At 38.6% G+C, this 24,447-nt stretch overlaps 1 protein-coding gene across 2 annotated transcripts in view; it reads left to right on the top strand.

Annotated features, from left to right (window-relative positions):
• CTSS (cathepsin S) overlaps window positions 1–24,447 on the top strand; it is a 29,308-nt gene that overhangs the window by 4,333 nt on the left and 528 nt on the right. Inside the window, exons 3-7 of one of the 2 annotated variants that reach the window (XM_007460230.1) lie at window positions 1,020–1,142; window positions 2,206–2,355; window positions 3,899–4,126; window positions 4,878–5,043; window positions 5,927–6,029. In XM_007460230.1, the coding sequence (XP_007460292.1) occupies window positions 1,020–1,142; window positions 2,206–2,355; window positions 3,899–4,126; window positions 4,878–5,043; window positions 5,927–6,029 (770 nt within the window). The remainder of the gene's footprint in view (window positions 1–1,019; window positions 1,143–2,205; window positions 2,356–3,898; window positions 4,127–4,877; window positions 5,044–5,926; window positions 6,030–24,447) is intronic. The other variant, XM_007460231.1, reaches the window with a different exon arrangement.

Below are 24,447 nucleotides of genomic sequence, written 5' to 3'. Positions count from 1 at the left end.
AACAGTCTGAATATGAATTCACTCTGGATAAAATTAGGATAATAGGACAAAAATTATTTTTAAAACTATGTATAATGGAATAACATCTGCATGAATGACCAAGAAATTGTGAAATGTATTAGAAATCCGATTAGAAATCTCAGAAATGAAAAAAATATAGTCATTGAAATAAGAACTCAATTAAAGGGATAAACTCCAGACTGGAAAGAGCTGGATAGAATCAGCAATCTGAAAGATAGTACTGAGGCATTCATCAAGAAGGCAGCACACAAAAATAAAAAGGAAAAACTATGAAAATGCAGGTAAAGAGATGAAGGAGAGTTTGTGGCTCCATCTGATGGAATGGTGGAGAAGCAATATTTGAAGAGATACTGGTTGAGAATTTTCCAGATATGAAAACATGTTCCTGAGTCCTCCAGTCAAAAGTGCTTTCTGGGCTTCCCTGGTGGCGCAGTGGTTGAGAGTCCGCCTGCCGATGTAGAGGACACAGGTTCGTGCCCTGGTCCGGGAAGATCCCACATGCCGTGGAGCGGCTGGGCCCGTGAGCCATGGCCGCTGAACCTGTGCGTCCGGAGCCTGTGCTCCGCAAGGCCTCAACAGTGAGAGGCCCACGTACTGCAAAGAAAAAAAAAAGAGCTAGAAATTTATAATCAGCTAAACTATTTTTCAAGAGTGAGGGTAAAAGAGAAAACATTTTTAAAAGACCTATAATCATTAAGTGAGTTTACCACTTCCAAAGGATATACTTCAACAAACTGCAACTTCTAAAAAAAACTTTTTAGCAAATTGAGGAAGTTCATTGTGTATATCTAAAATGATATTAATCACCATCAGAGCAAGTAAGAGGAAGAGTTAAGGTTACTGTGCAATTTTACCAGTTATGTTGGATATATTCATTTATTTGTATGCTCCCAAACAGATCCACACTTAATAGAATGCTTCGTAATATGTTTGTTTTCATTATTGAACACATTTTTGCAGGATTCAGTATAGCTATGTTCTTTTTCCTTATATTTTAGAATGAGGAAGTAGCACGGCGTCTCATCTGGGAAAAGAATCTAAAAACTGTGATGCTTCACAATCTAGAGCATTCAATGGGAATGCATTCATATGATCTAGGCATGAACCACCTGGGAGACATGGTAGGTAAATTATAAATAATCCTATTTTCATCTCTGGGTAAACAGGATTTCTGTCTCCCCAAAGGCAATTTGAAGGTAAACAACAAAGGAGTGTTTTCTGTGTGTGTATAAAATTAGAAATAAGAATTTGTACAGGGCTTCCCTGGTGGCGCAGTGGTTGAGAGTCTGCTCTGCCGATGCAGGGGACGCGGGTTCGAGCCCCAGTTCGGGAGGATCCCACATGCCGCGGAGCGGCTGGGCCCGTGAGCCATGGCCGCTGAGCCTGCGCGTCCGGAGCCTGTGCTCCGCAACGGGAGAGGCCACAACAGTGAGAGGCCCGTGTACCACAAAAAAAAAAAAAGAATTTGTACAGATTGCTTCTTTGGTCCTACTGTGATCCTTTCTTTGGTCCTACTGTGATCACTTTCCTTAACAAATCCCTTCTTTAAAGGAGTATTTTTAACTCGCAGACCACTGTTACTTTTATTTTTATTAATTCTAGAAAGCATTGTCTAAAGGCTACTCAAAATATTTTAGAATAAGTTACCATAGTTATGTAAGTCTAAATTTATCATTTAATATGGTCCACTTGCTTTCTTAATGGGGGAGTGTGGGTATTTAATATCACAAATCATCTCCCATTAGTTATTAGATTCTGTTCTACGCTACAAAACTTTTTCACTGTGGCCAAAATTAAGAATCATAGTACCCTTTGGAAAGGAACACCCTAAGTTGATTAAATGCAGGAATCTCTTTTATAATTCTTTCTCACAAGGAAAACCAGTTTAGTCCACTTTTTAGACAACGCTTTTATAAAATTCTGCCTTGCTTTGAACCAAAAATCTGCCTCTCCGTAACCTAGTTTTTATCATTTTCTTCTTCTCCTTCCCAATGCCTAACTGTGATGCTAATGGCAAAGTGTAAGACTAAAGAGACCCAGATAATTCACCTACCAGATAGTTAGCTATGTTAGTCACAGCTACCACTTGTTTCTCTCAGTTGTTAAACATATTCACAGTTAACAGTTATCAGGATACTGAAAAGAAGGGTATAAGTGAAAGGAGCTATGTATATATCTTTGTAGACCAGTGAAGAAGTGATATCTTTGATGAGTTCCCTGAGAGTTCCCAGCCAATGGCCGAGAAATGTCACTTACAAGTCAAACCCTAATCAGAAATTGCCTGATTCTCTGGACTGGAGAGAGAAGGGGTGTGTTACTGAAGTGAAATACCAGGTGAGTATTGTCATCCCAGGCCTCTGTACCCCAGATCGAGATCTCTCTTCCTTAAATACTGAGTCTAGCTATGTAATCTGGCAGTGAATCTCATAGTCCCTTAGGTTCCTTTCTAAGTATGTTTGCTATTCTTGTCTTCCCAACTACACTGTGAGCTCCTGAAGGGCCAGGACCACATATGATACTTTTTGTATTCCCCACAGTGCTGAGAACATCAAAGGTTAGAGCCATCAATATTAGACTAAGCAAAAAACTGTGAATTAAGCAAATAGGTCTTTAAGACAGACCTTTAGTGTTCATGCTATCCATCAACTGTATTGGACCCTCCACCAAGCCAATTACTTGAGAAATAGTATCATGTGTGTGAGAGAATTTCAATCAGGAAGTTTACTCCTCCAGCTCACTTATGAATTTCAGGGTTGAAGGAGAGGAAAAACTAGAGCTAAGAGTGGCCTGTAAATTGTAGTGGTCAAGTTAATTCATGACTAGGCTTACGTTGTTAGAATAAGAAATATGGACTTTATAAATTTGTTCCTATGTTTTTGTATTTCCTTTAATTTGTTTGTAAAAAAAAAAAGAAAGAAAGAAAGAAAGCTACAAAATCCTAAATTAGTTAGGGATAACTAAGGATAAAACACATGTATCACCTTAGAGGTCAGGATAAGGGAAAAGAATCAGTGTCCTGAGCAGCTGCCCCAGCTTGTGACCAAAGAAGAATAGAAAAATTAAGAAGTGAATGATACTGCTAATCTCTTATTCTTTTCCACCTAGATATTTTTCTTTCAACTAGTTTTGGGTTTCTTACTGGAGCTTCCCTAAAACAAAAGTATAAGAAGACCCAATAAACTACATATCTAAGTGTTAACTATAAATAATTTAATGAGATCCTTTCTCTGGGAGCTTGCATTTTAGAGGGTGATTTTGCTTTGACCAAAGGCAAATTGAATTTGCTTCCTTCCACTAGAGAGCAGAGTGGGATGAGGTGGAGAGAACAATTATGATGTGGCTTAGAACACTCTGCACCTTTTTAAACTAAAGCAACTTTGTGTTTTTCTGTTTGTTTATGCTTCCCTGTAAAATATCTTATGACCAAAAGAATTCTATACCTAAAAGTGTCTGAAAAATGCTAACCTTATGTTTCAGGCATTATTTGGCAGGAGGAAGAGTATTTTAGGTCAAGGGAATCATCCCAGTTCCTCTCAAAAATCACTTTACTATTAGCATTTATTTCCCTTACTATGGGGTGAAAATAGCTGGGATTTGGTACATGCTCAGTAAGCACTGTTTCTTAATATATTTGAATATGGCAATTATGCTCTGAGCTCAGCCATTCACAAATATTTATTAAGGTTAGACCTTGCCCAGAGAACAATCAAGTATTTGGTCTTCATTGCCATGGCCTAAGGGAAGAGGAAACTGTAGTTGGGGGAGCTCTTCCGGGATCTGCTGAAAGTGCTGACATGTTGGGAGTTGCCCAGTTTGTGTTATGGAAGTCATCCTTACTGACTCTGTGATTGCCCTTGTGACTTTTTCTCTGTTTTAGGGCTCTTGTGGTGCTTGTTGGGCTTTCAGTGCTGTGGGAGCCCTGGAAGCACAAGTGAAGCTGAAAACAGGAAAGCTGGTGTCTCTGAGTGCACAGAACCTGGTGGATTGCTCAACTGAAAAATATGGGAATAAAGGCTGCAACGGTGGCTTCATGACAGAGGCTTTCCAATATATCATTGATAACAACGGCATCGATTCAGAAGCTTCCTATCCCTACAAAGCCATGGTGTGCCACAAGCAAACTTTTTGTGCTGCCCCTTGACCTCATGCTATCCCTCCAACTCACTGTACTAAACTTATCACCAAGCCAATTGCTTGAGAAGCAGTGCTGCTTTGTGTGTGTGTGTGTGTGTGTGTGTGTGTGTGTGTGTGTGTGTGTGTGTGTATGAGAGAGAGAGAGAGAGAGAGAGAGAGAATGAACTTCCATCAAGAATTCTTAAATTCTCAAGAGTTCTCTTTCTTTTGCAGCAGGCTACTTAATTTATCAGTGGCACAATGATTTTTAAACAAGCAAGCAGAGTTCATGATTAAAAATAGATTTTCAGGGACTTCCAGGGTCCAGTGGTTGAAAATCCACCTGCCGATGCAGGGGACATGGGTTCGTGCCCTGGTCCGGGAAGATCCCACATGCCGCGGAGCAGCTGGGCCCGTGAGCCATGGCCACTGAGCCTGAGCGTCCGGAGCCTGTGCTTCGCAATGGGAGAGGCCACAACAGTGAGAGGCCCGTGTACCCCCCCAAAAAAATTTTTTTAAAAGCAATAGAACGGTTCTGTATTTCCTCTTTTATTGGTGAAACATAGAACTATTAGGGTTTGGAAGATTTTATGTTTCTTTCTTTAAAAGGAAGAAGGAGCCTTAGACACTTGAAAAGACTAAATGAGGAAAGAAAGCATATTTGAAATCCAGACTTAGGATACTGTCGATTTATAAAGGAAGTTGAAGTATCCTTCTTTATCTGATATATCCTTTTTCCACAGGATGAAAAGTGCCAGTATGATGCAAAAAATCGAGCTGCCACGTGTTCAAGGTATATTGAACTTCCCTTCGGCAGTGAAGATGCCTTAAAAGAAGCTGTGGCCAACAAAGGACCTGTGTCTGTTGCTGTAGATGCACGCCATCCTTCTTTCTTCCTCTACAGAAGTGGTAAAAATCCAGACATGTTATCCTCATGCTTTATACTGCCCTTGCACCATAAGAAAGAATATTCTTCTTCCCCATCACTATGCCTCTGGATGCTTAGATTAGGTTAAATGGAATCCTCCGCCTCATATCATTTCATATACATATTTTTATACCCAGTTCTAATTAGTAAAGTAACAGTTGTCAAAATTTACTAAGAGTACAGGCCAGGTACTATGCTAAATTCTTTCTGTGCATTATCTCATTTAATCCTTACAGTAGCCCTATTTTACAGATGAAAAACTTAAGTCTTAGGTTAACTTGCCTAAAGTCATACCGTCTGCAAGTGGTCAGCTGGAATTAGAAACCATGCTGCCTGACTCCAGAGCCTGAGCTCCTAGCTGCTGTAGCCGCTGTGGAGTGTAGGTACAACACAGTAGTGTACAAGGAGGGCGCCCACTAAGGGTAGAGCATTGTATTAGACAAACTAGAAGGTTATCATCCTTTTTTTTTTTTTAAACCTCACCTTAAAGATTATTTAATTTAGTAAAGGATGTAAATGTATAGAACAAACAATTTAGGAATATATACATAGAAATACAACAATATAAGTTAAAAAATAATTAGGAAAAGGGGGCAGTTCATCAAAGAAGATTTCTGAGAGAGCTGTGATTAGACTGATGCCAAACTTGGCTAAACAAACAAACAGACAAACAAAGCGACAACAACAAAAAAACCCTGACAAATACAGCATTGATGGCAAAGAATCATGAACTCTAAATAGTTTAAATGTGAGAGTATATGTTCCTGACATATACCCAAAACAGTCTAATAAAATAGCATTTTCAAATGTCCTTCATTGCCACACATCACTTACTCTTGTTCTCTACCCATATTTTATTCTCAGGTGTCTACTATGACCCCTTGTGTACTCAGGCTGTGAATCATGGTGTACTGGTGACTGGATATGGTAACCTTAACGGGAGAGAATACTGGCTTGTGAAAAACAGGTACTCACACTTTAATGTATATTTAAGTAAAATCAGGAATTTGAGGCAGCCTCAACCAATGCTTTCGTGTGATTATGATGATGATCATCATGATATTGAAAATGGTGAATATTTATAGCTTCTTATAAAGTGACATTTTAAATTACTCAGAATTCTTCACTTCCTATTCTGCGGTCAGCTCTTGGTTTCCATGATTTCTCTTCTCCAACACTTCTCTGATCATTCCTTATTGGTCTCCTTTATGAATACCCATTCCTCTGCTTAGCCCCAAGTTATTGGTCTTTCCTCCAGGGCTCCATCCTCTGCCCATTACTCTTCTTATTCTACATCTTTCTTGGATACAATCATTCCATTCTTATGATTTCAGCTATAACTATATGCTGATGGCTTTCAAATCTCTAGCTCTAGCTCTGACCTCTTCCCTGAACTTCAGACTTATTTATCTGGACACATGCACTTCCACGTATCTTAGTTTCTCCAAACTCAGCATGTCCAGGGAACCCAGTGCCCTCCCTACCATTTCATTCCTTCTCAGAACTTCCCATCTCACTAAAAGGCAACACCACACAACATAGTTACCCAATTAGATACTATGGATTTGTCTTAGATCCTCCAGACCCAATCAAGCAACAAGTCAAACTAATTTTACCTCATATCTGTCCTTGATTCTGCACACTCTCCATTTCTTCTATTATTGCTCTAGTTGAGACATCTCTTGCCTGGACTCTCCCTGTAGCCATCTAATTGGTCTCCTTTACTCTTTCTTTTTCTTTTTTAATTAAAAAAATATTTAATTATTTTACACAATTTTTAAAAGTTACTTTCCATTTACAGTTATTACAAAATATTGGCTATATTCCCTGGCTTGTACAATACACCCTTGAGCCTATCTTACACCCAAAACTTAGTACCGCCCACTCCCCCACCCTGCCACTGGTAACCACTACTTTGTTCTCTATATCTGTGAGTCTGCTGCTTATATGTTATACTCACTAGTTTATTGTATTTTTTAGATTCTACATATAAGCAATATCATGCAGTATTTATTTTTCTGTCTGCTTTATTTCATTTAGCATAATGTCCTCCATCCACGTTGCTGCAAATGGCAAAATTTTCATTCTTTTTTATGGCTGAGTGGTATTCCATTATATATATACCACATCTTCTTTATCCATTCATCTGTTGATGGACACTTAGGTTGTTTCCGTATCTTGGCTGTTATAAATAATGCTGCTATGAACATTCGGGTGCATGTATCTTTTTGAATTAGTGTTTTTGGTTTTTTTTTTTCTGGATATATACCCAGGTCTCCTTTACTCTTTTTTTTTTTTTTTTTTTTACCACCAAACTCCAGGATGCTAGAATCTGGGCCCTGGTTCATGGTGTTTTTTTTGTTTTTTGTGTTTTTTTTGCGGTACACGGGCCTCTCACTGCTGTGGCCTCTCCCGTTGCGGAGCACAGGCTCTTGACGCGCAGGCCCAGCGGCCATGGCTCACGGGCCCAGCCGCTCCATGGCATGTGGGATCTTGCCGAACCGGGGCACAAACCCGTGTCCCCTGCATCGGCAGGTGGTCTCTCAACCACTGCGCCACCAGTGAAGCCCTCCTTTACTCTTAAATCTGTCTTTTATACTGCTTCCGATCTGGTTTGTCTAAAATATAAGTCTGGGCTTATACCTCTTATACTTAGTACCATTCATTGTGAGATGAATATTCCCTAGTAGAAAAGATGAGTCGCCTATGTCTGGTCCCTACCTGTCTTGCCAGCCTCAATTCCTGGCACTTGTCTCATATTTTTCATTCTAGCTATACTGAAACATACACAGTTATAGTTCCCATACATATCATTTTACCTTTAATATCTTCCTATCTTGGTTATGCTGGCCCCTCTGCCTGAAACATCCTTTCTCCTCACTTGGTTTATTCCTCCTTTCCCTTCAAAACCAGCTCAGGCATTATCTATACCAGAAAGTTTTCCCTAAATTCTTGGGCTAGGCAAAATGTCTTTTTTTCTATGCTTCTAAAATATCCTATGCATACTGGAATATTTTACACATTATATTTAAATTGTATGTTCACCTGTCACTCCAATATTCTGTATGTGCCTTTGGGGCAGAGATTATGTCTTGTCTTTGAATCCTCAGCACAGTATGTGGCACCTAACAGCCCCTCAATACATGAATTAGCTGACATCCATAAAACCCACAATCAAAAGTAATGTAGCTTTCAGAGGGAAAAAAAGAGGAAATATGAAGAATTGAGACTTAAACGTGTCTCCTTGTATTAGTTTCCAAGTTTCTCCTTGTATTAGTTTTCCAGGGCTCCCATAACAAAATATCACAAACTGAGTGGATTAAACAACAGAAATTTATTGTCTCACAGTTCTAGAGGCAAGAAGTCAGAAGGGCTGTGACTTTCCTCTAGCTTCTGTAGTTTTGCTGGCAATCTTTGGCTTTCCTTGGCTTGCAGAAGCATTACCTGATCTCTGCCTTCATTTCCACATGACATTCTCCCTGGTGCATGTGTATTTCTGTCCAATGTTCTCTTTTTATGAGACTGGTCATATTGGATTAGGGCCCACCCTAATGACCTGTTCTTGGCTAATTATATCTGCAATGCTTCTATTTCCAAATAAGGTCACATTCTGAAGTACTGGGGGTTAGGTTTCCAACATATTAATTTGGAAGGGACACAATTCAACCCATAACCCCCCTCAAATCTTTACTGGAAGTACCTAGTCTACAAATCATAAATAAACAAACAAAAAGGTACTTTCCTATCTTTTTCATGTTGTGGCCCACAAAGATGATAATATTTGCATGGCCCATTGGGAAAGTAGTTGAGGTGATTAATATCTTGGTTCATTTATAACCCATTCACAGTACTGATCAGCTTGGGTCTAGACGGGTGATAACTTTTTAAAATGGAGCAATACTTTCACTTATATATATATCTTGTTTACTCCCTACAGTAGGTAATGTAAATCCTCTTCTCTATTGAAGTTTCTTCTTGAAGATTATATATCTTTTAGGGTTTTAATTCAAAACCTCTTCTTAGCACTTACTAATTTAACAAGCATTTTCTAGGCATCTACAATGTGACAGATATTATCTAGGCCTTGGAAATACAAAAATTAATGAGAAATCATCCTATCCTGCAAGGGCTCACAGTCCACTTGGGAATTAGATATATTTTTAAGCAATAAAATACAACACATCATGGTATAATATGTCTAAATGGCTATGGGGCCATAGAGGAGATGCCTAACTGCCTAAAGCTCCAGAGAGAAGGCACTACTTGCACCAAGTTTTCAGATGAATGGAACTGCTCATGTGTTGGAGGAGGGAAGTAAGTTGCCCAATGACCCAAAAAGGATATGCAATGGCACAGAAATGTGAGAGACTTCTCTGCTTTATAAACTCTCTACTGCATTTAGTTCTATGACATCTATGACATATCACTTTCCTGGCTTGTTTTGCTATATCAGCTTTAGCCTCATTTCTTAGGTTATTTTCTTCCACCTGTCCCTTACACTCTAGCTCTGGCCATGCCAAAGCAAACTCCTCTGATCCTTGAGCTTCATCTATCACCATTATGTGCATTATACCCAGTTCACAATTTCTAAAAATTACCTTTCTACTAAGCAACAGACTTCTATGTCCAACTTCCAACTTTAGCTCTTCTTTAAAAATCAAAATTCCCCACCCACCTGCCCTACTTCCACTTACAACACACACACACACACACATTCACACACTCACACAACACACACACACACACACACATTCTCTCTCTGTCTCACTCAACAAATCTAAAATCAAGTTCCCCCTCTCCCTATCCCAACTTGCCCTAAATCCCCCATCCACGAAAATGATTTCAGAGTAAGTTCAAGGAAAAATTATTCTCTATTTTGAGTAATACATCATAATCTTCAGATCATCAAAGCCTTGGTATCATCTCGGGCTCTTCCTTCTCTCCCTAAACCCACACAGCCCTGTCCTTTAGGCCTCTGAATCATACTTTATATGTATTTTCTCTTTTCCATTCCTAATGACATTAATTCAGATTCTCTTCTCACCCAGCTATGGAAGTATCTTCTTAAAATATGTATTATCCAAACCCAAGGTCAAAATTCTAAACAGTCTACCATTTTCGTCAAAATAAAGTCCAAACTCCTGGCCAGGCATTCAAGGGTCTCCACTAGGTAGCTTCCAACATAGCCTTTTACACTTTTCTTCCACTATATTCTCATGTACCCATACTCACACTCTGGCCACAGCAAACTACTTTCTCATCATCCTTTAAGTTTAGAGACACTTAGCTATTTCTTTTTCCTTCTATTTTTGTCTAATGATATTTTATTTATAAAATTAATTAATTTTTGGCTGCATTGGGTCTTTGTTGCTGTGCACGGGCTTTCTCTAGTTGCGGCGAGCCGGGGCTACTCTTCGTTGTGGTGCACGGGCTTCTCACTGTGGTGGCTTCTCTTGTTGTGGAGCATGGGCTCCAGGTGCAGGCTTCAGTAGTTGTGGCACAAGGGCTCAGTAGTTGTGGCTCGTGGGCTCTAGAGCACAGGTTCAGTAATTGTGGCGCACAGACTTAGTTGCTCCAAGGCATGTGGGATCTACCCAGACCAGGGCTCGAACCTGTGTCCCCTGCATTGACAGGCATTGCACCACCAGGGAAGCCCTACTTAGCTATTTCTAATTTGTTACTTGTGCCGTTTCATCTTTCTGAAATGCCCTTAAAGCCAATTGCTGCTTACAGAAACCCCACTGTCTGTGGTGAAATGGGCACCCTTATACATTCTGGTGGAAGAGTAAAGTTTTACAATCCTTCTTGAAAGCAGTTTGATAATATGAATCAAGAACTTTTTAAGTGTTCATATTCTTCATCCAATTATTTCCATTTCTTGGAATCTATATGAAGAAAATAATCCTAATTTAGGGCAAACTTCACACCTGACTTATGTAAATTGTATAGCATTCTTCTCCTTTAATAGGGAAAACTAGTAAGCAACCAAAAATACCTAACAATAGAAATAGTGTTAAATAAGTTATGACATAATCATTCCATGTGTTAGAAATTATATTTATTCAGACCATTATTAATAACCTAATAAAATACTTGGAATATATGTTTAAATGAAAAAATACATATAAATACAACATTTATATACAGTATAAGTATTAAGTTTAAAATAGTATACATCATTTCTCTGATATATGTTATACTAAAGGACCAGAAGGAATTATACCAAATGTTAATAATGGTTGTCTTTGGGACCTCCCTGTTAGTCCAGTGGTTAAGACTCCGCACTTCCACTGCAGGGGGCATGGGTTTGATCCCTGGTCAGGGAACTAAGATCCCACATGCCACAGCTTGGCCAAAAAGAAAAATCTAGGATCCCACCTGCCCCATGGCACAGCAAAAAAAAACAAAACAAAAAAACAAAGGTTGCCTTTGTCTGCCTATACATATTTTCAAAATTATCTTTAACAAACCACTTATTACTTTTAAAATGAAAAAAAAAACTTAAAAATCCTTAAAATATCATTAAAATCCTATTCATTCTTCAAAAAAATACCTACCTCAAATGCTGTCTCTTCCATACCCCATTCATTTACTCAGAATTGTTTCTCTAACTTCTAAGCTTTAGCAATGCTTTATAAATTCTATTATAACATTTAACAAATTGTACCTTCTGTTATAGCTATTTCTATAAATCATGTTCCATTCACTAAAATATAAACTCCTCGAAGGTAGAACAGTCTCTTGTTCATTTTTGTATCTTCGCTCATACATTGATTCAACAAACATATATTAGTACCTACCATGTGCCAAGCACAGTGCTAGGCAATGAAAAATGCAGCCTTCCTATCATCCTTCAAGATACTCACAGTTTAGTACGTAGAGTCAAGGAAACAGGTGTGTGCATGTACAGACCATTGCAATAGAATGTAATAAATGCTAAGGTGGAGGTATGCATCCATTGTGCAGTGCAAGCACAGAATAAGAGTACCTGGCATAGCCTGGGGAGTCTGGGAGGGCCTTTTAGCCAGATTATTTGATTGAATCTTGAAGGATGAGAAAGAAATAACCAGACGAAAAAGGGCAATCAGAACAGAGGAAGGTAAATGTGCCAAAGTCTAGAACTGAGAGAAAGTAAATGAGTTAAGGGAACTGCATGTTCTTTTATAAAGGTAGTAGTATAAGAAGCCTGTTAGAGAGAGATGTGGGATAGGAAGGGAACAAATTATGAACGACCACAGCGATTCTGGCACTAAATCCCAGCAAGGACAGATTGGATATGGTCATGAATTCCAGGCTTCACAGAGGTTGACTCAAGCAAAACCCTCTTATATTATCAAACTTGTTCTTAATGATCTCTTAAAAGGTTAGATTCTATGTCATTCCAGTGCTACCAAGTTAACCTTAAGTAAAAGAATGTGGAGTCTTCCTCTATTTGGCCTCTTCTTTTTTATCTTCCTTCTGTTTACACTTAATCTTTTTGGTATATATATAACACTGATCCAATGTCCCTGAATTTTTCTCCCTTTCTGGACATGGGTATTTAGCTTCTTTTTATAATACAGTATAGCATAGCAAGTAAAAGCATTTACTTTGAAGCCAGGCAGAACTTACTTAGAATCCTAGCTCCTTTACTGTCCATGTGACCTTAGGCAGGTTATTTAATATCTTTAACTTTCAATTTTCCCATTTGTAAAATGGGAATAATAGTTTCAAGATTACTATAAGGATTTAACAAGATAATGTATGTAAAACACTTAGCACATAGTGTCTGGCACATAATATGTCCAATAAATCATGGTTATTATTTTTATTATTATTCCTCCTTTGAAGCTCTATAAAGAGAATACAATCTAATGCAGAAAACTATGCCCTTAGTAATATCCCAACCGTAAGTGCAGCTAGAAGTTTTACAGAATGCTTTCAGAGTGTCTAGCACATAGGCAAATGATTTAATACCAAGCATAACTGAGTAATAATTATTTTATGGGGACCAAAATAATGCAAAATACCTTATTATACAACCCTCTGATGGTTTGACTTAATTCAGGAATAAAACTAGAGCATCTAAGTGAGGAATGATGAACTACATATTTTTCAGGGACATCTCCCTAAATATTAGGCAGTAGAGATTTTGAGGTTAAACTATCTAAGAAGATCCTTAAGTATTTGGATAGTCTATGTTTCAGTGATGGGCAGACCTATAAATTAGAAAGCTAGCTGAGCTAGAGATACAACTGCTATGTACTTAGAAAAGTTTAGGAGCCTAAACTTGGTCAGAAGGCCACCCCAGTCTAAGGGACTGCCCACAAGATGGGCCAAGATTGTCTTTGCAAAAGAAAGGGAGGAGTTTAATTTAACTTACAGATCAATGAGTAATGAAGGCTCCACAGTTACTGGGCATGAGACAACTTTGGCCTGAGGAAAAAATATTAAAGGTATTAACTATGTGCCCATTAGAACCTTAAACACACACACACACACACATGCATGCATGCATGCATGCACACACAAATACACACTCATGCATGCAAACACATATACCAAAAAACTAAGTAAGCACCCAGGACACCTTTAAGCAATATCTGGTGAACTCTCTAAAATAAACAGTTGCAAAACAGATGGGCCTCTAGGTCATGAGGTAAGTTGATGGATTGAGTTGGGGGTGGGTACAGAAATGACTCTTCTTCATCCATAAGTGGCATTAAGTTATTAAAATATAAGTTAGAAGAAAGAACATATTCCATTTTCCTTCACTGAAAACTGTTGAATGATCTTTCAAGAGAGCCTGATTTTTTTTTTTTTTGGCTGCGTTGGGTCTTTGTTGCTGCACGCGGCCTTTTCTCTAGTTGTGGCAAGTGGGGGCTACTCTTCGCTGGGGTGAGCGGGCTTCTCATTGCAGTGGCTTCTCTTGTTGCGGAGCACAGGCTCTAGGCGCGCGGGCTTCAGTAGTTGCGGCACGTGGGCTCAGTAGCTGTGGTTCACAGGCTCTAGAGCACAGGCTCAGTAGTTGTGGCGCACGGGCTTAGTTGCTCGGCGGCATGTGGGATCTTCCCGGACCAGGGCTGGAACCTGTGTTCCCTGCATTGGCAGGTGGATTCTTTTTTTTTTTAATTTTTAAATTTAATTGTATTTATTTTTTTATACAGCAGGTTCTTATTAGTCCTCAGTTTTATACACATCAGTGTATACATGTCAATCCCAATCGCCCAATTAATCACACCCCCACCCCCACCCCCCGCCGCTTTCCCCCTTTGGTGTCCATACGTTTGTTCTCTACATCTGTGTCTCAACTTCTGCCCTGCAAACCAGTTCATCTGTACCATTTTTCTAGGTTCCACATACATGCGTTAATATATGGTGTTTGTTTTTCTCTTTCTGACTTACTTCACTATGTATGACAGTCTCTAGATCCATCCACGTCTAAACAAATGACTCAATTTCTTTCCTTTTTATGGCTGAGTAATATTCCGTTGTATATATGTACCACATCTTCTTTATCCATTCGTCTGTTGATGGGCATCTAGGTTGCTTCCATGACCTGGCTATTGTAAATAGTGCTGCAATGAACATTGGGGTGCATGTATCTTTTTGAATTATGGTTTTCTCTGGGTATATGCCCAGTAGTGGGATTGCCGGATCATATGATAATTCTATTTTTAGTTTTTTAAGGAACCTCCATGCTGTTCTCCATAGTGGCTGTATCAATTTACATTCCCACCAACAGTGCAAGAGGGTTCCCTTTTCTCCACACCCTCTCCAGCATTTGTTGTTTGTAGATTTTCTGGTGATGCCCATTCTAACTGGTGTGAGGTGATACCTCATTGTAGTTTTGATTTGAATATCTCTAATAATTAGTGATGTTGAGCAGCTTTTCATGTGCTTCTTGGCCATCTGTATATCTTCTTTGGTGAAATGTCTATTTAGGTCTTCTGCCCATTTTTGGATTGGATTGTTTGTTTTTTTAATATTGAGCTGCACAAACTGTTTATATATTTTGGAGATAAATGCTTTGTCCGTTGATTTGTTTGCAAAAATTTTCTCCCATTCTGAGGGTTGTCTTTTCGTCTTGTTTATGGTTTCCTTTGCTGTGCAAAAGCTTTTTTTTTTTTTTTTTTTAAAGTGAATCACGCTGTATGGACACAGCAGGGTTTTTTTGTTTCTTTTGTTGTTGTTTTTTTTAAGAAGATGTTGGGGGTAGGAGTTTATTAATTTATTTATCTATATTTGCTGTGTTCAGTCTTCATTTCTGTGTGAGGGCTTTCTCTAGTTGTGGCAAGCAGGGGCCACTCTTCATCACGGTGCGCGGGCCTCTTACTATCGCAGCCTCTCTTGTTGCAGAGCACAGGCTCCTGACGCGCAGGCTCAGTAGTTGTGGCTCACAGGCCTCGTTGCTCTGCGGCATGTGGGATCCTCCCAGGCCAGGGCTCGAACCCATGTTCCCTGCATTAGCAGGCAGACTCTCAACCACTGTGCCATGAGGGAAGCCCAGTGCAAAAGCTTTTAAGTTTCATTAGGTCCCATTTGTTTATTTTTGTTTTTATTTCCATTACTCTAGGAGGTGGGATCAAAAAAGATCTTGCTGTGATTTATGTCAAAGAGTGTTCTTCCTATGTTTTCCTCTAAGAGTTTTATAGTGTCCAGTCTTACATTTAGGTCTCTAATCCATTTTGAGTTTATTTTTGTGTATGGTGTTAGGGAGTGTTCTAATTTCATTTTTTACATGTAGCTGTCCAGTTTTCCCAGCACCACTTATTGAAGAGACTGTCTTTTCTTCATTGTATATCCTTGCCTCCTTTGTCATAGATTAGTTGACCATAGGTGCATGGGTTTATCTCTGGGCTTTCTATCTTGTTCCATTGATATATGTTTCTGTTTTGTGCCAATACCATATTGTCTTGATTACTGTAGATTTGTAGTATAGTCTGAAGTCAGGGAGTCTGATTCCTCCAGCTCTGTTTTTTTCCCTCAAGACTGCTTTGGCTATTCGGGGTCTCTTGTGTCTCCATACAAATTTTAAGATTTTTTGTTCTAGTTCCATAAAAAATGCCATTGGTAATTTGATAGGGATTGCATTGAATCTGTAGATTGCTTTAGGTAGTATAGTCATTTTCACAATATTGATTCTTCCACTCCAAGAACATGGTATATCTCTCCATCTGTTGGTATCATCTTTAATTTCTTTCACCAGTGTCTTATAGTTTTCTGCATAGAGGTCTTTTGTCTCCCTAGGTAGGTTTATTCCTAGGTATTTTATTCTTATTGTTGCAATGGTAAATGGGAGTGTTTCCTTAATTTCTCTTTCAGATTTTTCAGCATTAGTGTATAGGAATGCAAGAGATTTCTGTGCATTAATTTTGTATCCTGCAACTTTACCAAATTCATTGATTAGCTCTAGTAGTTTTCTGGTGGCATCTTTAGGATTCTCTATGTATAGTATCATGTCATCTGCAAACAGTGACAGTTTTACTTCTTCTTTTCCAATTTGTATTTCGTTTCTTTTTCTTCTCTGATTGCCGTGGCTAGGACTTCCAAAACTATGTTGAATAATAGTAGTGAGAGTGGACATCCTTGTCTCGTTCCTGATCTTAGAGGCAATGCTTTCAGTTTTTCACCATTGAGAATGATGTTTGCTGTGGGTTTGTTGTATATGCCCTTTATTATGTTGGGGTAGGTTCCCTCTATGCCCACTTTCTGGAGAGTTTTTTTCATAAATCAGTGTTGAATTTTGTCAAAAGCTTTTTCTGCATCTATTGAGATGATCATATGTTGTTTCTTTTTGGGTTTTTTTTTGCGGTACACGGGCCTCTCACTGTTGCGGCCTCTCCTGTTGTGGAGCACAGGCTCCGGACGCGCAGGCTCAGCGGACATGGCTTACGGGCCCAGCCGCTCCGCGGCATGTGGGATCTTCCCGGACCGGGGCAGACCCCGTGTCCCCTGCATCAGCAGGCGGACTCTCAACCACTGCGCCACCAGGGAAGCCTGATCATATGGTTTTTATTCTTCAGTTTGTTAATATGGTGTATCACATTGATTTATTTGTGTATATTGAAGAATCCTTGCATCCCTGGGATAAATCCCACTTGATCATGGTGTATGATCCTTTTAATGTGTCGTTGGATTCTGTTTGCTAGTATTTTGTTGAGGATTTTTGCATCTATATTCATCAGTGATATTGGTCTGTAATTTTCTTTATTTGTCGTATCTTTGTCAGCTTTTGGTATCAGGGTGATGGTGGCCTCATAGAATGTGTTTGGGAGTGTGCCTTCCTCTGCAATTTTTTGGAAGAGTTTGAGAAGGATGGGTGTTAGCTCTTCTCTAAATGTTTGATAGAATTCACCTGTGAAGCCATCTGGTCCTGGACTTTTCTTTGTTGGAAGATTTTTAATCACAGTTTCAATTTCATTACTTGTGATTGGTCTGTTCATATTTTCTGTTTCTTCTGGTTCAGTCTTGGAAGGTTATACCTTTCTAAGAATTTGTCCATTTCTTTCAGGTTGTCCATTTTATTGGCATAGAGTTGCTTGTAGTAGTCTCTTAGAATGCTTTGTATTTCTGTGGTGTCTGTTGTAATTTCTCCTTTTTCATTTCTAATTTTATTGATTTGAGTCCTCTCTCTCTTTTTCCTGATGAGTCTGGCTAATAGTTTATCAATTTTGTTTATCTTCTCAAAGAACCAGCTTTTAGTTTTATTGATCTTTGCTATTGTTTTCTTTGTTTCTATTTCATTTATTTCTGCCCTGATCTTTATGATTTCTTTCCTTCTGCTAACTTTGGGTTTTGTTTGTTCTTCTCTCTCTAGTTCCTTTAGGTGTAAGGTTAGATTGTTTATTTGAGGTTTCTCTTGTTTCTTGAGCTAGGCTTGTATAGCTATAAATTTTCCTCTTAGAACTGCTCTTGCCGCATCCCAAAGGTTTTGGATCATCGTGTTTTCATTGTCAGTTGTCTCTAGGTATTTTTTGATTTCCTCTTTGATTTCTTCAGTGATCTCTTGGTTATTTAGTAATGTATTGTTTAGCCTCCATATGTTTGTGTTTTTTACGTTTTTCTCCCTGTAATTCATTTCTAATCTCATAGGGTTGTGGTCAGAAAAGATGCTTGATATGATTTCAATTTTCTTAAATTTACTGAGGCTTGATTTGTGACCCAAGATGTGATCTATTCTGGAGAATGTTCCATGCACACTTTAGAAGAAAGTGTAATCTGCTATTTTTGGGTGGAATTTCCTATAAATATCAATTAAATCTACCTGGTCTATTGTGTCATTTAAAGCTTCTGTTTACTTATTTATTTTCATTTTGGATGATCTGTCCATTGGTGTAAGTGAGGTGTTAAAGTCCCCCACTATTATTGTGTTACTGTTGATTTCCTCTTTTAGAGCTGTTAGCAGTTGCCTTATGTATTGAGGTGCTCCTATGTTGGGTGCATATATATTTATAACTGGTATATTTTCTTCTTGGATTGATCTCTTGATCATTATGTAGTGTCCTTCCTTGTCTCTTGTAACATTCTTTATTTTAAAGTCTATTTTATCTGATATGAGTATTGCTACTCTAGCTTTCTTTTGATTTCCATTTGCATGGAATATCTTTTTCCATCCCTTCACTTTCAGTCTGTATGTGTCCCTAGGTCTGAAGTGGGTCTCCTGTAGACAGCATATGGATGGGTCTTGTTTTTGTATCCATTCAGCCAATCTGTGTCTTTTGGTGGGAGCATTTAGTCCATTTACATTTAAGGTAATTATCGATATGTATGTTCCTATTACCATTTTCTTAATTGTTTTGGGTTTGTTTTTGTAGGTCCTTTTCTTCTCTTGTGTTTCCCACTTAGAGAAGTTCCTTTAGCATTTGTTGTAGAGCTGGTTTGGTGGTGCTGAATTCTCTTAGCTTTTGCTTGTCTGTAAAGCTTTTGATTTCTCCATCGAATCTGAATGAGATCCTTGCCGGGTAGAGTAATCTTGGTTGTAGGTTCTTCCCTTTCATCACTTTAAGTATATCATGCCACTCCCTTCTGGCTTGTAGAGTTTCTGCTGAGAAATCAGCTGTTAACCTTATGGGAGTTCCCTTGTATGTTATTTGTCATTTTTCCCTTGCTGCTTTCAATAATTTTTCTTTGTCTTTAATTTTTGCCAATTTGATTACTATGTGTCTCAGCATGTTTCTCCTTGGGTTTATCCTGTATGGGACTCGCTGCGCTTCCTGGACTTGCGTGGCTATTTCCTTTCCCATGTTAGAGAAGTTTTCGACTATAATCTCTTCAAATATTTTCTTGGGTCCTTTCTCTCTCTCTTCTCCTTCTGTGACCCCTATAATGCGAATGTTGTTGCATTTAATGTTGTCCCAGAGGTCTCTTAGGCTGTCTTCATTTCTTTTCATTCTTTTTTCTTTATTCTGTTCCACAGCAGTGAATTCCACCATTCTGTCTTCCAGGTCACTTATCCGTTCTTCTGCCTCAGTTATTCTGCTATTGATCCCTTCTAGTGTAGTTTTCATTTCAGTTATTGTATTGTTCATCTCTTTGTTTGTTCTTTAATTTTTCTAGGTCTTTGTTAAACATTTCTTGCATCTTCTCGATCTTTGCCTCCATTATGTTTCCAAGGTCCTGGATCATCTTCACTATCATTGTTCTGAATTCTTTTTCTGGAAGGTTTCCTATCTCCACTTCATTTAGTTGTTTTTCTGGGGTTTTATCTTGTTCCTTTGTCTGGTACATAGCCCTCTGCCTTTTCATCTTGTCTATCTTTCTGTGAATGTGGTTTTTGTTCCACAGGCTGCAGGATTGTAGTTCTTCTTGCTTCTGCTGGCCCTGTAGCCTACTAGTGTTGGAGGGTCTCCTGCAGAGGCAGGGGGTGGCTGTGGCTCACCGCAGGGACAAGGACACTGGCAGCAGGAGTTCTGGGAAGTACTCCTTGGCGTGAGCCTTCCCAGAGTCTGGCAGGTGGATTCTTAACCACCTTCTTGCCACCAGGGAAGCCTGAGCCTGATCCTAAAGTAGAGTTAGGGTAAATGTTTTATACTAAACATTGTAGGAATTTATATTAAATTAATACATACTGCCTCTTCTCCATGGAATCTAAGGCTGATAAAAAGATGTAAAAAGAAAAAAGTTATAGCCTAGTGGTTTTCCTTACAGATTTCTCTATAAAGAGATTAAGAATGTGCATATTGGTTTATAACTCAGAACAGGTATTTATTACACCACTTCACTGGAATCACTCTTGCCTAGATTGCCACTCACTTCCATCTTGCCTCATTAAACAGTTTTCAAAGTCTCACCTTACCTGTCCTCTTAACATTTGATATATAATTACTCTCTCCTTTCGGAAACACTCTTTATTCGACTTTCAGGGGACCACATTCTCCTGGTTTTCTTCCTGCTCTACTTACTTCTCAGTCTCCTGAGTTCCTTAGTTCCTTTTATTACTTCTTGCTTATAAACATTAGACTTCCCCAGGCCCCAGTTCCCCCTCTCTCTAGGCTCACTCCTTAAGTAATCTCATTTAGTCTCATGGTTTTAAACACCAGATATGTGCTGATGACTCTCACCTTTGTATCTTTAGCCCTAATCTCTCCCCTGAGCTCCAGATTTCATATCCAGCAGTCTACCAGCTGTGTGTCTATAGGTCTCTTTAACTTAACATGTTCAAAATAGAACTCTTGACTCCCTGCTACTGCCCCAACTTTCCCCAGCACTTACCCCAGGCCAAAAAAACATTGGAGCCATCTCTTCTTTCTTCATATGATACCCTACATCTAAACCATCAGCAAATCCTGTCATTTCTACCATCATTAAATTATCCCAAACCTTATCACTTCTCAATATCTCTACTGTTACCACTCTAGTTCAAGCCACTGTCCATCTCTCTTTGTCTATTGCAGTATATCTCCCAACTGATAATCACTTTCCCTCTTGTTTGCCTATAGTCAATCCTCTACACTGTAGCCAGAATGAGCTTTTTTAAATCAGAAAGCAGATGTTATTACTCTCCTACTCCAAACCCTCTAATGGCTTTCCTTCACACTCAGAATAAGACCGACGTCTGTTAAAAGTGGGACATTATCTGGTTTCAGCCTGCCTCTCCAACCACCTCTCCAATTGCTTTCCCCTCTCTCACTGAGATCTAGGTACACTAGCCTTGTTGTTGTTTCCCAGACACACCAAGCTGATTCCCAGCTCTTTTCCCAGATTTTTTGCATCACTTGTACCTTCAGTTTACTTAGGTCTTTGCTCAAATATTTCCTCAGATAAGCATCCCCTGACTACACCATCTAAAATGTAGCCCTGGGGACTTCCCTAGAGGTCCAGTGGTTCAAACTCTGCGCTTTCACTGCTGGGCCCTGGTTCGATCCCTGGTTGGGGAACTAAGATCCTGCAAGCCACACGGCATTGGCCAAATAATAAAATAAAATAAAATAAATAAAAATTTTTTTTAAAAATGTAGCCTGGATTCCCAACACTCTGTATCCCCTTACTCTTTATTTTTCTTTATAGTACTTATCATATCATATCATATCATATCATATTATGTATTTCTTTGTTTATTATATGTTTCCCATATAGAATGCATAGGCTTTAAAAAGACTTTGTCTACCTTGTTTACTTCCATAATCCTAATGCCTAGAATAGTGTCTGGCACAGCCTAAGAAGTTCAAGGCTGCAATTTATTGCAAAGGAAATTGGCATATATTTTAGAAGGAATATCTAATAAGTTAGTAGTCTATAATATGCAGGGAGAAGGTAGGGGGACAAACCATCTTGCTTTGTCACTGACTAAGGGGTTTCCCAGGCCATAGGACTTTATTTTTAAAACCAGGACAATCCTAGGGAAAGTGGAACTGTTGGTCACCCTAGAAAAACACTACATACTTTTAAAGGGGATGGACTCTACTTGAGTCAAATCAGATGGACTTATACTCAGATAACAAAAATAGCTACCTCTACTTGTTGAGCATTTACTACAGATACTGTGCAAGCACTTTAAATACATTTTCTCATTTAATTTTTAAGGTAATCTATGAGATAGGCATTTTATCCCCATAACACAGAATAGGAAACTCCTGATACTGAGAGAGTTAAGAAACTTGCCCAGAATTGAACAGTTTGAGTGAAAGGGCTATAGAGTTGATAAAAATAAACAACTTGGTAAGGACTGGAATGAGCATTTGGAACTGACCTTGAACAGTTCTGAAGACAAGAATTTGTCCTCAAATATTTATTTAGCTTGAGATTTTTAATCAGCTGTATTTTTAAAAGGAGGGTTAGCAGTACTGTGCCAAAAAAGAGGTCTGGGATCTACAAAGTTTGGGACAGTTGATCTTGTCCAGATACTGAGTGGGATCTGGGACTCCTAGCTCTCACTGACTGAGTTCATATTACTACTCCTGAGAGCCTCAATTCAACTTTCATTACCAGAACTTAAGTCTAAACTCAGCTTATCTAAAATTTTTTACCTTGTTTTTAGGCAGTGAAGTAACTATATAGTAAGATATAGTAATATACTAATTATATAAGATCCTGGATGTTCTAGTTTGAATTTCATTCCCCATACTACCTCTCTCACAGGAAGAGAGTATAAAAGTTAGAGTAGGCTTTGGAATAAAACAACCCTAGATTTGAACCCTTGATTCACAATTAACCATCTGTGTGACTTTGGGCAAGCCACTTTACCTCTGCCAGTTTTTCTCTTTAGTAAAAAGAAGATAATACCTACCTCACAGGATGATGATTAAATGAGATAATATATGTTAAGCTGCTTAGCACACAGTAAGTGCTCAATAAGTGGTGGCTATTGATATTAATAATAGCTTAGCCAGAACTTATTATTGCTTTTGCTTATCAAACTGGATACTAAAAAAGCACTGCACATCCATTGATGAGAGGTGACAGTGGAGTTTGGATTTGATTCTCAAGGTTTTGGTGAGGCATTAAAGGATTTTGAGCAGGGGAGTGGCAATAAATGAAAGGAATCAAAAAAAGGAGCCCAGGGAATTCCCTGGAGGTCAAGTGGTTAGGACTTGGCGCTTTCACTGCTGAGGGCCCTGGTTCAATTGCTGGTCAATCCCATAAGACGCTTAGTGCAGCCAAAAAAAGAAAAAGAAGGAGCCCATAAGAGGGTTTAAGAAGGAGTGACCATAGAGAGAAGAGAAAATCAGGACACAGTAGTATCTTAAAGCCAAGAGAGAAGCGAGGTGAGAGTAGACAACTGTGTTAAATGGTACAAGAGAGAGAGAAATAAGACTGGAAGAGTCCAGTGAATGGCTGATACATAGAACATTTAAGGCCTATTGAAGCACAGTTATTTTAAATTATGCCACTTGTCTTCTTCCAATAGTCCAGCATTTCTTAGTTTCTCCACTGCATGCAAAAACACAACCTTCCTTTGAGTCCTGAGCAAAAGTTTGCAATGGCTTCCCTCTGCCTATGGACTTAAACAAGTTCCTCAGTCTGCTGTTCTAAGCTCCGCACAAAACGGCCCCAAACCAACTTTCTATCTTCTTTTCACACTACTCCCCTAAAGATGTTCAATTTTCCCTTCAACTAAATTTCCTGCTGCTCTCCAAATACAAACACAGTATTTCATGCTTTTATTTGTATACTAGTTATAGCACAATTCATACAGAATATGAATTCTGCCTCATATTATAATTATTTGTACACCTACAATTATAAAATCTCAGAATCATAAAACTCTTCACAAGTCATTTCTCTTACAAGAATTTTGTCAACTTTTCCACTAGTATGTGAAAAAGGGAGAAAAAAGAATATTTTGGTAAATCTTTCATAAATCTAAATTTATTTGTCTCAAAGGACTATATTTAAATTAGAGGTTATGTCCTCTTAAGTTTTGTTTTTGGTGTTAACATGTCCTTTCTTTTACAATTTGATGGTGATAATAAAGGGTTTTGGTTTTTTCAATGTCTGTACTTGCTAACTTAAAAACTGGTAACTTTATGTCAATCTGAAAAATTTTTTGAAATTCTCAAAGTCAATTAAATGAAAAAGTGAGGAACCATTGATCTCCTCTAACCCTTATCTGACCCATGAATTCCCCCTGCAACATCTCTGACAAGTTATGTACATCTCTAGTTGAACACTTCCAGTGCCACGGAGCTCATCTTTTCCCAAGGTAGCATATTCCATTTTTTACAGCTTTAACTATGAGCAAGTCTTACCTTATCTCAGCTCCACTTCCAGGTCAAAAAGGTGTTTGAGAGCTCTCTTTTTGAGAATCCCCTGCCCTTTGCCTTTTCCATAGTGGTCTTTCAAAAATCTTTCTTAATTGACACTCTCTAAAGAAATTGAAGTTTGACAGGGAATCATCACCTATGATTCTATTATGCAAAAACACTTAAAGATGGGGTCTTGGAAAGGATAATAAAACTCTTTCC

This window comes from Lipotes vexillifer, unplaced genomic scaffold (assembly GCF_000442215.2).
Source record: "Lipotes vexillifer unplaced genomic scaffold, Lipotes_vexillifer_v1.1 scaffold209, whole genome shotgun sequence".
In the NCBI taxonomy this organism is placed as follows: Eukaryota; Metazoa; Chordata; class Mammalia; order Artiodactyla; family Lipotidae; genus Lipotes; species Lipotes vexillifer.
The sequence above is the reverse complement of the archived record's forward strand: the minus strand, read 5'-3'. Positions and strand labels throughout refer to the sequence as shown.